General features: G+C 40.9%; 1 protein-coding gene across 3 annotated transcripts in view; it reads right to left on the reverse strand.

Annotated features, from left to right (window-relative positions):
• The window catches only part of TLN2 (talin 2), a 440,641-nt gene that overhangs the window by 183,955 nt on the left and 237,982 nt on the right, over positions 1-18,704 (reverse strand). For 2 of the 3 annotated variants that reach the window (XM_032622981.1, XM_032622982.1), the window contains 6 exons: positions 15,682-15,845; positions 13,872-13,969; positions 12,167-12,296; positions 11,196-11,348; positions 9,245-9,387; positions 7,125-7,252 (listed from right to left, as the gene is read on the reverse strand). In XM_032622981.1, coding sequence (XP_032478872.1) covers positions 7,125-7,252; positions 9,245-9,387; positions 11,196-11,348; positions 12,167-12,296; positions 13,872-13,969; positions 15,682-15,817 — 788 coding nt within the window. In that variant the 5' untranslated portion in view covers positions 15,818-15,845. Of the gene's footprint in view, positions 1-7,124; positions 7,253-9,244; positions 9,388-11,195; positions 11,349-12,166; positions 12,297-13,871; positions 13,970-15,681; positions 15,846-18,704 lie in introns of those variants that run through there. The other variant, XM_032622983.1, reaches the window with a different exon arrangement.

Raw genomic sequence — 18,704 nt, forward strand, 5'->3', positions numbered from 1 at the left:
CTGAATATTTTTCCCTGTCTTTAGAAGTCAGTTGAATTTCCTCTTCTCTCAAGTGCCTATCTGTTATCTTGATCTTTTTTGCTTAGAAGGTGCTATTTCCTTTTTCATATTTTCTGGACATTAATTTGTTCTTGGTAGTATGCACTGCAAATATACAAGTTTCTTCTTTCATTCTGGGGCCTCACTCTTCATTTGGTAATGCCTTTTGCCTAGTATTTTAACTTGCATTAAGGCAAGTTCATCAACCTTTAGAACTCTTAACATCACCCTACATCAATAATGGAGTGTTTTAATTACTCTAGCTCTCTAAGAAATTGGGATAATTGTGAGAGTCCTCTATATATTTTCACACAAATACACATACACACACATTTTTTTATTTTTCACAGTCCTACAGGTGAATACCATGGTTGTCTGGATCTAGGTGGTAATAAGCTGCCTTTAAGTACTGATCTTTCTTCCAGAGACTTTCCTTTCTATTAATAGTTCTAATTAGTTTCTTCATAGATTGAGTGAATTATCTATGTAGATAAATCTATCACCTACAACTAATGACAGTTTCATTTTTCTAACCCTGAAATCACTTTTTTCTTTCCTTATTGTGTAATTTACTTATTATTTAATATCTGCCTCTCTGAACTAGAATATAAGTTCCATGAGGGCAGGAATGTTTGACTGTGTTTTACACTGCTGTATCCCTAATGTCTAGTGCCTACAGGTAGAAAGACATGTAATAAATTATTTATTGAACAATGAATTTTGCATTCCTGGAGAAACCAGTTACAAATTGCAGTTATGTATAAACACATGTCATGCTGGACTTTATTAATTTACAAATTTTAGGGAAGGCATCTCTATTGAGTTTAAAAGTGTTACATGGTCTGTATACAATTTTGCTATCTTAATTCTGCTAGCTCCAAGTTAAGGTGACCAGTTTGGAGGTTTTCTTTTTTTTTTTTTTCCTCTTTCTGTTCTATGAAATAATCTGAGCCTACTTTTTGTTTTGTTGTTTTTTCCATTGGTATATTTTAAACCACTAAGTCTACTTCTTTCAAGATCATAGATCCATCCAGATTTTCTAAGTATCCATTTTTGTCTAGATTTTAAATATTTTGGCTTCAAGTTTTCATTTCATTCTCTTATGATGTTTAAAATCCCTATCTGAAGTTCTGTCCCCATTACTAATAATGTTTATTTTTCTTCTTTTGTTTCACTTGATCAAACTTCCCAGAAATTTACATATTTTATTAATTTTTTCAAAGAAGCAGCTTTGGGTGTTGCTGATTCTATGATTTCTATTTCATTACTTTCTCTTGACTAAAACATTTTCTTTCTTCTATTTTGATCTTGTTTTACTTATCACTCCCTGAGGGAAGTATGTTAAATTATTCCACTAAAAGCATGAAATTCTCCTTGTAATACTGCCTGTTTTTCCTTTTTACATTTTAAGGTAATGTTAGATGCATACAGGCTCACACCCTGGCGAATTAGCCTTCTATCTTCATAACAACCTTCTTTGTCTCTACTTATGCTTTGTTTGCCTTACAGTCTGTTTTTTGTGACACTGCATATAGCTTCTCTAGCTTTGATTTAACCAGTTTCTTGGTACACCATTTTATGCCTTTAAACTTTCCTGTGTCCTTAAACTTTAAGTATGTCTTATAGAAATACTATAGAGCTGAACTTTAAAAAAATTTCATCCAATGAGAACCTCTGTCTATTAACTGGTAAGTTTGATTTACTTATATTTGCTATGATGCCTAAGATATTTAGAAGTATTTCTCAGATCTTATTTTGTACATTCTATTTACTGTACTTTTTCTGGCTTTGTTTCTGTAAACCACCTTGTACAACTCCTACTGTATTGGCCAAGTTGTTGGTATCACTTCTCCATTACCACCCCGCTCCCCATGACACACACACACACACACACACAATCTGGTTTGGAAGTTCTACAATCTATTTCTATTCTTTTAGGCTAGCAATATTTGCCCAACATTTTATTATGAAAAACTCACAAAAGTTTAAAAGAATTATAGAGTGAACATTCTATACCCATCACCTAGAGCTATCTAAAATTTTATCACATATACTTGACTTAAGGTCTAAAGTTTATCAGTGTATCTAATATTTTTTTTTTTTTTTTTGCGGTACGCGGGCCTCTCACTGTTGTGGCCTCTCCCGTTGCGGAGCACAGACTCCGGACGCGCAGGCTCAGCGGCCATGGCTCACGGGCCCAGCCGCTCCGCGGCATGTGGGATCTTCCCGGACCGGGGCACGAACCCGCGTCCCCTGCATCGGCAGGCGGACTCTCAACCACTGCGCCACCAGGGAAGCCCTCTAATATTCTTTGATACAATAAGCCACAGAAGGCTTTGATCATTTCTTTTAAAAGTGAAGTATAGTCGATTTATTAAATTATGTAAATTTCAGGTATACGACAGAGTACACCTTAAAAATTTTTAAGTTTACAGTTTTTAAAGATTGTACTCCATTTACAGTTATTACTAAAGACTGGCTATGTTCCCTGTGCTGTATCATATATCCTTGTAGCTTATTTATTACACACATAGTATCAATAGTTTGTACCTCTTAATCCCCTACCCCATCTTGACTCTGATCACTTTGTAAAGTTTTCTACCAGGTTTTTAAAGGGCCTGAAGTTAGTCATCATTTTAATAGGTTTCATTGTTGTTGTTTTAAGAGCTAATTCTTTAGATTTACCTTCTATTTTGCCAAATTCTTCTGTCAACATTGCTTCTTGCACTATATTATTGCCACATTTCTTGAAACAATTCACAGTAGTCCCCAGAGCCTGCATCTTTTGGAATCCTAAATAGATTCCAACCATCCTGCTTTCAAAGTATAGTTAAAGGTTAGACCTTGTTGAAATCACAGGCACGTTTTGGCTCTCCAAAATAACAATTTCATATGCTTATCGCCAAGTAGACTGTAGCCTCAAAAACAGCAAAGAATTAATCTACAATATCCCTTGTATCTTCCCTACACCTGGCACAACAGAGCACACATATGAAGTCCTCAGTGAGGTACCACATGGCATGCTTTCTGCAAGCATTTTCTGAACACAGGAGAGCATAAAGAATACGTATGGTTACTAGATTGTGTTGGTTATACTTTATGCTCCCATCAAATGATAAAATCTCCCTCCCTGGGACTCTTTGGAGATGACCTGAAGAAAAGTGTCATGTATGTAAAGCACATCAGATAGGATTTGGGAGAACTGGCTGTTTCCTGGCTTCCAGCTTCCCTGGTTCTGTTCCTTATTTCTGTCCCTATCTCTCTTGTGCTTATTTTCCCCACCTACAGAGCAGATGGGGGACACTAAATAATCCTTAAATCCCTGAAAACTCTGAAAATCTTTTAGTCTCTGCTTTAAATTTTTCTAAATAAAGACCTTTACTAAGGTGGTACTGAGTATAGAAATCATTAAAGGGTCTAAAGAAAGGTGAAAAAAATTCTCATAAAAAGGTCCATAGCAACTACCGTATGATCTAGCAATCCCAGTCCTCGGTGTATATCCAAAGAACTTGAAATCACTGTCTTGAAGAAATAACTGCACACCCATGTTCACTGCACCATTATTCACAATAGCCAAGATATGGAAACAACTTAAATGTCCTTTGATGGATGAACAGATAAAGAAAATGCGTGGCAGATACATACAATGGAATATCATTTAGCCATAAGAAAAAAGGAAACCCTGCCATTTGTGACAACACAGTTGAACCTGGAGGGCTATATGCTAAATGACATAAGCCAGACAGAGAATGACCAATCTATATGGTCTCACTTACATGCAGAATTTTTTTTTTTTAAGCCATTTTCACAGAAACAGAAAATAGAATGGTGGTTTCCAGGGTCAAGGTAGGGGAGAGGTGAAAAGGGTAATGTAGGTCAAAGAGTACAAATGTTTCAATTCTAAGAAGAATAAGAATCTAACATACAGCACGGTAACTATAGTTAATAATATGGTATCGTGTACTTAAAAATTGCCAAGTAGTTAAGCATTCTGACCACATACACATACACACGCACACACACACACACACACACACACACACACACACATTAGCTATGTACGGTGACGGATGTGTTATTTTGATCTTGGTAATCGTTCTATATGTATACGTATATCAAATCATCAAGCAGTATACTTTAAAAATATATTAATTGTAGCTATCAATTATTCTTCAATAAAGTTTTTTTTAAAAAGGTCCATAGTATGCTGACTTTGAGCACAAGTGCTGAACAAGTTTTCAAAAAATTAAAAGAAACAGAGTCATTAAACATACTTCCATGTACCTCACCCTTAAGCTATGTGACTAAAATCTCTGCCTGGCTTTATCTTCAACCAGGCTCTGTGGCAAAGTCCAACTTTTTTTTTTTCCCCCAAATGAATTGTTCAAAGCCAATAGTATATATGAAAGCTAGATGGGGAAAAACAAAGGCTGGCAGACACAGCCCAGCCACAGTCACCAGGGACAGCCCAGGGGTATTAACGCTGAACAGTCTCAGACTATCCAACATACAATCAGGGAAATGTGACCTTGCTGTTTTAATTAAGAGGAGACAAATATCCTCAGGAAGTTCTACCTGTCGTGTACGTGCAATAATATGCACAATTAAACATCTACATGAAATGAAAATCCCTCATTACCTAGACTAGATTTGGTCTAATTAAAGAGAAAATCAAATTCATATGGAAAACTAATTGCTACCAGGCACAATAAGCTTGTTTTAATCTGGAATCTGAGTGAGGATACACATACACTAGGGGCATGAGCTCCATACCATAATCTCAGAAACAAGAAAACTGAACAATTGCTTAACCTCGACGGCCTCACATTAAGAGAAAGAACATCTTTAACGGAGTGTAGGTGTGCAGCATTCGATAGCGCATAAATCGCAGGAGACAGTGTAAGAGCAATTACCAGTGCTCTCACGCTGCCTGTAATCCCTACACAAGTAGTCGGTGGTGTAACAGTATTCGCTGTGATGTGGTTGTCACAACCAGTGACATAGCAAAGAGACCAAAGAACCTTGCGATCACATTTTAAAGTGCTTTCTTAATCTTGCTGCATAGTGGGAGACCAGTGAAAGAGGCAACTTTGCCCTCCAAGTAGGAATCTGTTTGTAAATCCCAGTGTAAGGAGTCAGAAGCTACCTGCAGAAAAATTCTATGCCACTGTGAACAAGGCACATCTCCTCTCTCTGCTTCTTCTTCCACATCTTGTAGCTTAAAATATACTGCTTTCTCAATTCACAAGGGGGGCCTGGGAATTATCTGTCCAAAAGCTCTAAAGAAAAGGCATGAATGAAATGACCATGGTAGCCTCATTTTTGGCACCCAGTGAATGGCTACATGTGGATCACCTTCTCATCAGGGCCGGATAGGTTCACAGTCACAAAAGCCTGAAACTAAACATTTTATTTTAAAAATTTTGGTTCATAAATCTTCTCTTCATTTTCTCCTTTTCTTCATCAGTCACTCAAAGAAACAAACAAAATATGTTTCCTCCCTCCAGGGCTTAATAATTCTTTGTGTTATCAATTTCCATGGCCATAATCCACAGGTTTATGACACAAAATGTATCTGAGGGACCAACTGGGAGGTTAGAATGTGGCAAGGTGAAACTAGTAAAAGCTTGTGTGCATGTGGTTTTCTGAAAGGCATCTGGGGTGTCAGGACAGACAAAGGCAAGCTTCCGTGACTCCTGCAGGAAGGAAGCCAGACCAACTGGGTAGAAGTGGCCCTGAGGAACACTTGGCCATATGACTCGTTTGGAGAACACAGAACAAAGTCAATGACAGGACCTGCTCAGAGCCAGTCTCAGTCTCAAGGTCACTGTACAGAATGCTGTAGGACAAAGCACCACTTTAGAAAGGCTCCCCGGGATTCATTAACACAACGGTAGAGTTTTTTTTAGTAACAACTCAGTTTAGATCCAACAGCGTGCAGCCCAGGCATTCTCTGCCACTAGGAGAGAAGTCAGATTTCCTTTTTACCTTAGGGCACACGCTGGTCCCAACTATTTTCCACCGAAGTGAAAGTGAGGTCAAGGGCCAAATAAGCATTTTATTCTCTCCTCTCAACACACCCAGACACAATACAACAGATGACCTACTCTATGCATCTCATGTTGGCATATTCTACAGAAAAGCTGATGCCCACCCACCGCAGCTGGCATTCCTGTCAGGTCCCCACTACAAGCTGCACTCTAGGTGAGAGCATGGTATTGACCAGGTTAAGACTTTCTGCAGTGATTTTTTTTTTGGCTCAGCCAAATGGTTCATCTGATCTAAGAAACAGCAGAAGAGAGAAGAGAAAAGGTGGGGAAAAACAGATAACGGAAAGAAATGTTATATAGACAAAATCCTTGGAAAGCCCAGACCAAACAGAGGAGAAAATGAACTCTGACGAACAGCAGCCTCCGTATGGCTGGGCTTGTCTGCTGGGCATTTCTAGGAAAACCAACCCTAAGGCCCACATTCGGAGGAGCCATGATGAATCCGGAGGGTTAGCTTTCTCTTGAACCCATAAGTATTGAGCCACAAAAATTACCCCCATCATTTTATAAAAGAGAACCAAAGACCAGATGGAAGAGTAGAGCCAGTATTCATGTATGCATCACACTTGCAGAGCAATGAAGATTTCATAAGATTATAGTAAATAATGTGAAGCTCTCTCTTTTATACTCTGTTGTAATATTGGAGGCTTAAAAAGATATTGAACATGACAAAATTTGGTCCCATTCCCATAGAAATATCCCAAGGAGCAGGGGTTTCAGAAGATGGGGGAAGTGAGTTCCTCGAGTCCAGAAATACCCTGGACAACACCTTGGAGGGATGCCACAGACCCTCTGGTCCAGAGGAAACCACATCCTGCCCGAACGTGGAGCAAGTCATCTTCAGTCATCCCAGCCCTGAATTTCCAGGCCCCTTGCTTTCCCCGAGGCTCACAGATTTCATCATATATTGAATCGAGTAAAAGCTAACAATCTCACAATTTACTGAAACCAGGCTGTACACACATTGCATAGCTAGCTCAAATATAAACAGTGAAGAGAAAAGAAGGCAAAAAAGAAAAACAAAAGGTCATTTACTCTAAGAATCCAGGCTTGTGTTTATGTTCCACATGAGGTCCAAACTGAATCTGGGCTTGAAATCCACCAAACTCACAAGCTTTCTCGAAGGAGACAGGGTGGGAGCCATTCAGGATATCATCCCGAGCCTGCAACACAAGAGGAAGCAAAAAGCATCAGGAGCTTGGAAGGAACAACACATTCTCTCCATTGCCATGTTCCCGCATCCCAGCGTACCCTCTCTGTGGAACAAGGGGAAACATGCCAGCCAAGCCAGAGTGAGGCATTCAAGACACTGTGGGTGATCGTAGCACAGCAGAATTAAGGCAGGGACTTCCTTGATGGCGCAATGGTTAAGAATCCGTCTGCCAGTGCAGGGGACACAGGTTCAATCCCTGGTCCAAGAAGATCCCACATACTGCAGAGTAACCGATCCTGCAAGCCACAACTACTGGAGCCCGCGTGCCTAGAGCCTGTGCTCCACAACAAGAGAAGTCACCGCAATGAGTGGTCCGCACACCGCAACGAAGAGTAGCCCCCACTCGCCGCAACTACAGAAAGCCTGTGCACAGCAATGAAGACCCAACGCAGCCAAAAATAAATAAATAAATTTATTTATTTAAACAAACAAACAAAAAATGAATGAAGGCAAAGGGAAAACAAGTCCTTGCCCCAAATTGCCTATAGATGGAAGGCATCAGCAATGCCCAGTATATTAAAACTGAAGCTTGAGTGTAATCTAGGAAGGTTGAAGTGATCATGAAAAATACAGAGGCAAAGGCAAATCCTTGTATAATGACCAGATTCATAGAGGGGGAAACAGAAATGCAATATATTTTTTATGACTCTAAATGATAAAGCTAATAGAAAAATTATCTAGAAGTAAAATCAACCCAATCCCCACCCCAAAATATATAAAGAGAACAGACAAGAACTCAATACTGCAGACATTTGGGGGAAATGATCAGCAAATGCACAGTCCTGGAATCAGGAACCCACTGCACCTGAAGTCCTGTTCCCATTTCCTGACCCCTCACTGCTGTTGCTATTTATTCCTTTTCTTTGTCTTTCCTTTCTCCAGTTAAATGACCCCTAGAGCACTCTCAGATGGACACTCTAACCTATGGCCCTGAGCCTTAAACCAACAACCATTTTCTTATTGCCCTGATATCTCCCTCCCTTCTGGCCTCCCAGCCTATCTCCTCCCAGCTCTCCTTCCATCCACTGAATCAGGGGTCAGCAAACTCCTCCTGTAAAAGACCAGAGAGTGAATAATCTACACCTCTGGGCCATGTGGTGTCTGTCACAACTACTGAACTCTGCTGTTGGAACATGAGAGCTGCCACGGACAACACATTGACAATTATGTGATAATTGTCAGAAGGGGATTTACCAACGTGCAATACATAAATGAATGAGACGTGGTTTCAATAAAACTTTATTTATAAACACAGGTGACACTGTGGCTGCAGTTTGCTGACCCCCGCCCCCCACATTATTTCTATAAGCCGATAGGCAGATAAATAAAAGGAGAGGAAAGGGAAAGGAAGAATGAAAGAAGTGAGAGTGAGAGTGAGAGAGAGACAGAGACACAGAGACACAGAAACAGAGAGACAGAGAGACAGAGGGAGGAAGATGTTTTCCTTGAGCCAAAAGAAACCTTTGGGACTGTCTAGTGCAAAGCCCACATCTTACATACTGGGTAACTGCAACTCAGATAATTTGAATGACTCGCCTGAGTTTAAACAATTAGTTAATGGTAAAAACATAAAAGGTTACTGAGAGAGTAGTATCTTTCAGTTAATAAGAAGTACTGATTTTCTGACCAATAACCATCCTTGTATTCTAGATGCGAGGTACGAAAGCTGTAGTGCGTGTGAAGTGATGAGCCAGGTAAGTGCTGTGAAGCCAAGCAGAGAGACAGTAGTCGCCATGAGGACCCCACCTGGGAGGCCAACAAAGGCCCACCTCTGGATGCCCAGCTCACAGTGGACACCAACCTGTACCACAACCCAACCCGACTGGAAAGTGCGTGTCACAGACACAGTGAGAGCCAGAGCCCAGCTCCTGCCCACCACGAGCCACAGCCAGAGCTTCCGGAAAGCTCACCAACCTCAGCGTCTGAGCATTCAATACTCTACCTGAACATAGAGCAAGTTCAGCTGCACGGGGTCTCTCGAGTCCACATTCTGATCAGAGTAAAAGAACTTCCGTCTAAGCAGCAACGTTTCATTTTCATCTACTCCTTGTTCTCTGAACGTTCGGCTGTGATCCAGCCAATTTACTGCAACACAAGACGACATATGAAAGAACTGTGTCGATTCTTCCTCTTAGTTCAAGGGGATTAACCCAAACAGCAGTGTGATGCAGACGTGGATTTCTAGGATGCTGATATCCAGTTATAGTCACTTCTTAGATTAGATCTGAGCTTTTTAACTTTGCAAAGTAACTGCACATGTACCATATGACACATGAAAAAGCAAATGAGGGAGAAATCCGCAGCGATTCCTCACTTAGTAAAGCCCCAGAATGAATCCATGTGCCTTCCTTGGGGTGGTGGGATAAGGAAAACAGTGCTTTATGCCAAGACAGTCAAATTTGCATTTCCTTTTAAGTCAAGGCTGGTCTTTAGTCTGATCGGGTGAAATAATTTATAAACTCTAAGCATAATGAGTTACTACCTCTGACCTTAAGTAGAAAAGACGAGGAAAATGAAAGTAATTGGGGCAAGGAGAGGATAGGCCACTAAGGGGTCGGGGAGGGTAGAATCTTGCCCATGGCACACCTGGAATCTCACTCATTTAGAAAACACTTCCCTGATACCTAGGTGCAAAGGGATGGATCATTCCTCTGCACTTCCCACAGCTCTCATTCCTACACTCCTCCCTGGGCCTAACACACACATTGTGAGCAAGTATTTATTACAAGCCTCAACTTTGGCACAGGGAATGTGTTGGATGGACCTCATCTCCCACAGTACCTGGAAGACCATCATGCACAGTATAAAAATCCTCAGGATTTGTCTACTAAGGTCTCATTTGGAAAGAAGTATGCAACTGTAAATCAAATGAGGCGAGAGAGAGAGAGAGAATGGAGAAAGGGTCAGAGGAAATGAAAACCCCACGGAAGATCAATAAACATAATGCCAAGGATGACATCTTCCCAATGCAGCACTGAGAGAAAGAACAATGAAGGCAAGAGGCTGGGAAGGCCTGAGTGAAATGTACATGAAGTAAGATCCTTGGGGGTGGGGTGGTGTCAGGTGGTCAGGTGCACAAAGCACAGGTCTGGGGGACACACGGGGTATATATACTGGCTTTTCTGTATATTATTAGCTCTGTAGCCGTAGAAAAGGACCTTCCTACGATAGAATTATATTACTATTTCATAACCCCTAAGGAAATAATGGATCTAAGTAATGATCATCAATGGCTGTTAACACCACAAAAAAGGAAACAACCAAATTCAACTTCCTAATGGAAGTACACAACACCACATAGGAGTCTTTATTTTTAAACACACATACATACATACATACACACACACACACACACACACACACACACACACACACACACATCTGATCAAGCCTCCAGATCTCAGGAATTAAAAGGGACAGATGAACATGTTAAATGACACCACAGGTCATCTAACAAAATCCAGGATGTAGAAAATTCTATACAAGTAACAATCTGGCTTCTTCCCCTCAAAAATTATAAGGCAAAAATAAAACAGATGGAGGGGAACTCTTGAGACTAAAAGAGTTAAACAACCTATCATCCAATCTTATTTGGACCTTCATTTAAACAAACTGTTACCAAAAATTCTTTAGACAGCAATGGAGAAGATGGGAACACAATGTGTATATTTCACCTTAAGAGATTACTTTTGAGATGTGAAATGGTATTATCATCCCTTTTTTTTTTTCCCTTAAGGGTCTATATCTTTTAGTGACACAGGTCAACATGTTTGTAGATGAAATAAAACAAAGGCACAACCACACACTCCTGTCCTGGGTCATACAGATGATGGGAGAGGAGTGAGGCTTGGCTGACCATGTGCCTGCATCACACCTCCTCTTCAGACACTCACGGTCATCATCCGTGTGAAGCTTGGCCTTCAACTTCTCCATCTTCCTCTCGTCTCGTAACAGCGTCCTGTCTTTTTTTAATGTACCCGTTCCTTCTTCTTTCTTTTCTTCAATTGTTTCTTGGATTAAAGAGTATTCTTCATAGTTTGTAATTCCTAAAATTATCAATTAGGTTATTATAATGGTCAGTGATTACATTGCTATCGACTCCTTTCATCCTGAGGCCTATAATTCTCCAAGGAGTCCCTGGGGGCAAAAGATAGGAAAGAAGCCTTGCCAAGATGAAGGTCAGGGTCACCCAGGGAGCACACACCAAGGAGCTGGCCACAAAGGAGGATCTTTGGCTAGTTAAGTCACACGCAAATGTCACGTTCAAGTCTCCTGACTAATTTTTGAGTAATAAGAACAAAGTAGAGATCATACAGAGGAAGGCAAGACAATGTCAAGCAAGCAGTGTCTGAAGGAGCTGGGCTTCCTTTGCATGATGAGGAAACTAAGACAGGCAAGGCCACTTTCTGAAGATATTCAAGAGGCTTCACATAGAAAGGAGAGACAGACTTGTTCTGAGGAGACTAACAGAAGCTAGGAGAAAAAAAGATGCCTAAGAATTGTACAGGCTGCCCCCACGAGTCTTCAGGAGAGATCCTGGGTATCAGTGATGCTGACACAGAATCACAGCCATGGGCAGGAGACTGAATTATATGATTTTGAAACATTACTTTCAATTGAAAACTCCTATTGTTTTTGAAATAAAAGCTCTCGCTTGTGACTCAGTGAGAAGTTCAAGTGTTGACAACACCAGTTAGTCGGTTTGCAAATCAGGAAAATGAACACACTCTCTTGGGACTGGGCCAAAGTCAATGTGTTACAATATATTCAAAATTGCCTAGATACCCAAAGGGGGTGGAAAAAAAGAAGAGGCATATTATTAAAAACAAAACAAAATCCAGAAGCTCTGCATGTGTACCCTTACCTATCCTGCTGCAAATAGTAACCAGGAGTTCCCCAACAGTCTTGGAATCATCCACCATCACTGTTTTCACAGATCCATCCAGCATCCGAATTTTCTGAGGTCTCTGTTTTTTTTTATATTCCAAAATATCCTACAGCAAAATCATACAAACATCTCACACTGCGTGGGAAATGAGGTAATAAACTTGGACACTTTTCTTTAAAAAATGACTTTTCCCGAGCACCCTCTGATTTCCTCCTTCTAAGTTTTCATGAGATTTTTGCCACTAATACAGAATCTTCAGTGTTATAAACTGCTTTCATAAAGTTTTCTTTAAACTCTGATAGTAAACTTGCACCTCAAAAAGTCCTACTTATAGTTCACAGTTACTGAAAACTAACCTCTGTAAAGTGAAAGTAGCATATGTCCTCCTGAAAGGCTGAGAACGGTCTGCTGTAATGAGAATTAGCAGAGGAAAATTCCTACTTGTTTTTTAAAAAGTTTGTGGTGTGCTTCTTCAATGGCCTCTTACATAGTTATAAGCAATTTTTAATATATATGTCATGAAGGACATAAGTAACACCCCCATAATTCTTCACAGTAGTGGTGTATCACAGTAAAAGTGGTTTTCTGCCAATAATGGCAAGACCAAACAGGCGTAATAAGTTTGAGAGTATGTCTAAATAAGAGACTCTCCTGTTACTACACTTCTTAAAAAGAGAACTATGGAAGGGAAAATTAATGGCAACTCATACTTTGCTCCTGCTTATGGAGTACTGACCAATCCGATGTGTCTATTCCGTAAACCAAAACCCAATATATTTCGGGGGTTAAGCTAATATTGTGTTAGTTTCAGGTGAACAGCAAAGTGATTCAGTGTTTTTTATATATATATATATATATATATATATATATATATATATATATATATATATAATTTTCCATTATAGGCTGTTACAAGATACTGAATATAGTTCCCTGTTAACACTTTTTTAATAATTATTTTTTTCCTACTTCCATAACACAATTTTTTATTGTTACTGTTACTGTTATTAAACTCATATCTAATGTGAACTTTTTTATAAAAGCAAAACACTGATTAATATTTAATTTCTGGCTACCTTTAGGATTATATTTTTGTTCTCTCTCTATGCTTACTTTCTATCACCAGTCACCAGGGTACTTCCTACATACTTACAGGAAGATGCTATGTTTCATAACTACCAAGTCCAACAATGGCATGTGGAAACAGCTTAAAATCATTACCTCATGCTGCTTTAATTACTTTGTGGAGTTTCAAGAATTTGGACTGCTGATATTTTCTATCACTAACCTGGACGGCCTTTACGAAGTATATTACATCAAAACTATTAATAAAGTGCCCTTGTGGGCTTCCCTGGTGGCGCAGTGGTTGATAGTCCGCCTGCTGATGCACGGGACACAGGTTCGTGCCCTGGTCCGGGAAGATCCCACATGCCGCGGAGCGGCTGGGCCCGTGAGCCATGGCCGCTGAGCCTGTGCGTCCGGAGCCTGTGCTCCGCAACGGGAGAGGCCACAACAGCGAGAGGCCCACATACCGCAAAAAAAAAAAAAAAAGAATAAAGTGCCCTTGAATCAAAATAGGTTGTTGAATCTCTCTTTTTCTTTGAAGCATAATCATGTTAGCTTCTATGGAAGGCCTAGGGACAAAGTGATGAAAAAAATAAAAAAAAGATCAACAGCATACCCCATTTCGCAACATGTAGTAATCCAGTGTTCTGCCTGCTTCCAGCCAAATTCCTTTCCTGGGGTCTTCATCTGAGAGGAACAGCCCATAGTCAGAAGCTGGAGGAAAAACAGAAAGAAAAATAAAAAACAAAGTGATGATGACGCCATCACTGACTTCCAGGCTCTTGAGTCTGCTGACTTGGCAAGGGGTTCTCCTTCACTAGAGAAATACTTCATTCTGACAACATGGGCAGCCACTGGGACTAAAGCAGATGGGGAGGAATGAGAGCTGAGCTGCAAAACCAACACCCACATACAGGGGTCATGTTTCTTAAAACAAGTGGGCAGCAGTCGTGTCTAAAATTTAGGGAAACGCCGAGAACAAAGCGGTCCAAATTTCCTTCTAACTGAATTGGGCTTTGTTCCCTATCACATGCTGTAAAAGCCAGGCCAAGAACCCAGGAAGAATGGTAAGACAGCTGTGGAGAAACTATGCACATAATCACTCAAGCCAAGGCCACTTAAGCAAAGATGGAGCCTTGACACTTGGAATAATCCCTCCATCACCCCCACATACCATTACAAAATAAAAGGAAGAGTTCCGTGTGAGACGAAGTCGCTGCTCCCCATGCCACCAAATTATGAGTAAAGTTGGAGAGTTAAACCCTGTTTTCTTCACAGAAATCCTTTAATCCGACCCAGGAAGTATAAGCGGGTGGAGGAAGGAGGAAAGCAGTATCGTTTCCTGTCTCAAGACCTCTTTCTTCCTAAATGTGATTCAAGGAAACCTCAGAGACCCAGATGAGGGCCAGAGCTCCTGTTGTTTCTTAGAAAAACAATTTCAAGATCTATAAAGGTTTGTATCTTCACCAGAGTTTTACTGCAATCCAACCCAAACAAAGTTTTAAAAATCTGGGAATAAACAGTAACAGAAAAGTAAAAACACCAGATATGACTGGACAACCAGATCTTAAGTAAGGTTGGGAATGTGGGCAAACTTTATTCTGATTTTTAGGTAATCTAGAAATAACAGTGTTTTGAATAATATAGATATTGCTTTTGGACCAAAAGATTCGTGCTTTTGTGAGTAACAGATCTTTTCAAGAAGACCCAGGCCTAACAATAGCTATCTTTGAACGTTTGATTTTTATGATTCCAATTTTTAAGGAAAGTTTTATTCCATTTTCACACTAAAGGCTTATTAATTTAGGAGTAACCCCAATTTCTCAAGCATTAAATACTAGATAAAAGAAGGAAATGTAGAGAGAAGACAAAGGGAAACGGAAAATAAAATTGTATGAATGACTCTTGTTTAAAGTCAGATTAACAGTGGTCAGTGGTTCAACCAAACATTAAACACAACATGTATCAGAAATATTTTTTTTAAGTTTAAGACAAAGATGATAAAGCCCCTGCAAAGTACTTGAAATATAAGGCTTGCCCTGGGTCCTGATGGCTGTTCCAGTCTTCTTCAGGCTGCTAGCAGTGGAAAGTTTTCAGGCATGTGAAACAGCGCTCAGGATATACAAAAGCGGTAACTGTCAGAGCAGCTTCATCTGTACTCTATGGGGCTTTATAACAAAAAGTGACTTGTAAACAGAGCGCAATGCTGATGTATGGAAGGGTCATGACAATGAGGATGGTTCGCTGGCAGCTGTGATCATTGTCATTACAAATCTCACACAGGAGGCAAGTAATGTCCAGGATAAGAAGACATTTCATTTGAAACATACACACCTGTGTACCATTCAGAGTCTCCGTTTCCTTAGCTATTAAGGGGAAAACATACAAACACATTTCAAGCAGCCAGTAAATAACCAATGGCCTACCTTGGCCAGTTTGTGCCTCGGGTACCCGTTCCCGAATGACTCGACATGCGTCGTACACTGCCGTCGATGGTTCAAACTGCATGGTCTTCACCACGTTGCAGTGGCGGACACAGATCTTTAAGGACAGGGCCACCATTTTTCCAGATGACTCTCACTTAGAATGTCTGGGGAACACAAACGAACAAACCGTGACGTTCATGATAACTGTCCATTAGAAAAAAAACGTTAGAGTCTGAATCAGCTTTAAAAATCGAAAGAAAATAAAATGGCAATTAAAGAGAAGGCTCCGGATAAAAACAACACAAGTTAAAAAATAACTTTTGAAAATTTGAGAATAGGACAGCAGCAGTCGTGGAGTTACCATTATCACAGTGTGGCAAGGAGAGCCCCTTGGAAGGAGGGAACCACAGGAGTTCACCAAGGCTCCTTCCTCAAGGCTGCTCCCTACTTGGGGTTTCCCCAGGGAGAGTGGAATTTCCCAGGTGAGTGCCCTCCAGGTGAGAGGCTGAGTGTCCTGGGCGCCCACTGCTGTCTCCTGACAATGCCTGTCAGCACCCTCAGTTGCGGGGCTCCCTCCCCAGCAGCTCCTGGGAACAGGGAAGAGGCACCTCTGCCCTCTGGGGTGCTTCTCACGGCCAAACTCTACCACATCTCGTACCAGAAGACCTGGCTTGGAGGCCCAGCCCCATCACCAGGAGACAGCCAACTGGCCACTCTGTTTCCATTTCCCTGCAATCAAGGAGCCATACGCTGCTATCTGCCCTTCATAATGCACAGAAGAACTGAATCCTGAGGGGACCTCAGTGCCAGGCCAAGGCACAGCCATCACTAATGAGGCCAGAGCGGCTTATCTTAAACACCCGGTGTGCCAGGCAGCTTCAGACTCCTCAGGGGTCTCAAAGTGAAGAAAATGCCAATTTAGTTGTTCTTTCATTCAGACAAACGCCTGGGATATTTTGCTTCTTATCCAGTTCAATGGCTTTAAAAATAGATAGGTGCTTAGGCTGGGTTTGAATTATTTTGTAAAAGCCTTCTTTTTACATTTTAAGTCCAGTCATTTAATGCATTTTCTGAGTTGGTGGCTTCTGGGTGACTTCAACTACCTGCTCCATTCCTTGGCCCCTTACCCCCCAACTCAGGCCAGCCTCTATCAATGCAAGCCTTGGACACAGAGGGAGGCATCTTCCCTGCACCTGAGAAGCCAACACAGACTTACCCAGCTCACTGTCATCCTGGCAACCAAAATAAGGCATTTCACAGTGAGTAGCTATTAGAATCCTAGAGCTGCATGGATAACAAATCCCCAGGAGTTTCAATCTCACACTCCTTTCTCGTCTTTTATTAGAGAATCTACACGTAGTAAACCTGGGCCACAGCTCCCTCTGGGAATGCAAGTGCTAAGAAGCAATCAGGTGGCGACAGGCAGAGAGGGCAGCGGGCTGACCAGGGGTGGGAGCCTCTAAGGCGTTGCTTCTCAGCAAGCCTCACTAACCACTGGCTTCCTAACATCCAGCGACTACAGTCACTTGGATACAGAGGACAGTTTTCAACAGATGCTCTGGTATCCATGGGCAAGGTGTGTACACTCTCTCATGCAACAACCATTTACGCTGTCCAACTGTAAAGTCATTCTGAGTTCTGCTTAGCTTCCGCATAAATTTGGCCCATGAAAACATGAAAATATTTCTTATTTGAGAAATGTCAAGATACACTTCTCAACAAACCATAGCAGTATTCACTGACAATCTGCCCTAAACAGAATTAATTTACTACAGCCTGGGCAGTGACTAGATTGAGTTGTTCAAAATATCTGATGATTTTCCATCTACAATATTGAGGTCTTGTAAAGCCACATACGTAGGCATCCCTCGGGGATGTCGTGGGTTTGGTTCCAGACCACCACGATAAAGTGCATATCGAAATGGAGTGAGTCACACGAACTTTTTGGTTTCCCGGTGCATATAAAAGTCATGTTTACACCATACTATGGTCTATTAAGTGTGCAATACCATGATGTCTAAAAAAAACCAAATACATATATACTATCAGAATATACTTTATTGCTAAAAAATGCTAACCATCCTCTGAGCGATCGGCAAGTCGTAACGGTTTTGCTGGTGGAGGGCCATGCTGACTGACCAGGGTAGTAGTGGTTAAAAATGGGGGTGGCTGTGGCCATTACTTAAGACAGCAATGTCTTGTGCCGTATTGATCGACTCTTCCTTTCACAAAGGATTTCTCTATAGCACTTTTGATTTCTTTCCAGAACTTTTCCTCTGCTAGGAAGAGGCCTCTGCAAGAGGCCTAGCTTTCAGCCTGTCTTGGCTTCCTCACTAACTAAATCATTTCTAGCTTTGACTTAAAGTGAGAAACGTGTGACTCTTCCACTTACTTGACCACTTAAGAGGACACCGTTGGTTTATTAATTGGCCTAATTTCAATACTGTTGTTTCAATACTGTTGTTTCTCAGGGAATAGAGAGGCCTGAGGAGAGGGAGAGAGATGTGGGAACGGCTGGTCAGTGGAGCAGTCAGAACACATATTTGTCAGTTAAGTTTCCTGTCACGTGTACAGGTGTGGTTCAGGGCTCCCCAAAACAATTACAATAGTAACATCACAAATATAATAATGAAAAAGTTTCAAATATTGCAAGGGCTACCAAAACGGGTCACAGAGACATGAAGTGAGCAAATGCTGTTGGAAAGATGGCGATACTGATAGACTCGTCTGAGTCAGGGTTGCTACAAACCTTCAATTTGTTAAAAAACAAAAAACAAAAGAACACAGTCGCTGCAAAGCACAGTAAAGCAAAGTGCAATGAAACAAGGTATGCCTGTAACATGCTCTACCCAACTCTTTTTAATAGGCATATTTAACCAACCAACTCTCCAATTCGAAGAAATCAAACTGTATGGTATCACTTATACGTGGAATCTAAAAAATAATACAAATGAATGTATATGCAAAACAGAATCAGACTCACATATAAAGAAAACAAACTTGTGATTACCAAAGGGGGAGGG

Source organism: Phocoena sinus, chromosome 2 (genome assembly GCF_008692025.1).
Source record: "Phocoena sinus isolate mPhoSin1 chromosome 2, mPhoSin1.pri, whole genome shotgun sequence".
In the NCBI taxonomy this organism is placed as follows: Eukaryota; Metazoa; Chordata; class Mammalia; order Artiodactyla; family Phocoenidae; genus Phocoena; species Phocoena sinus.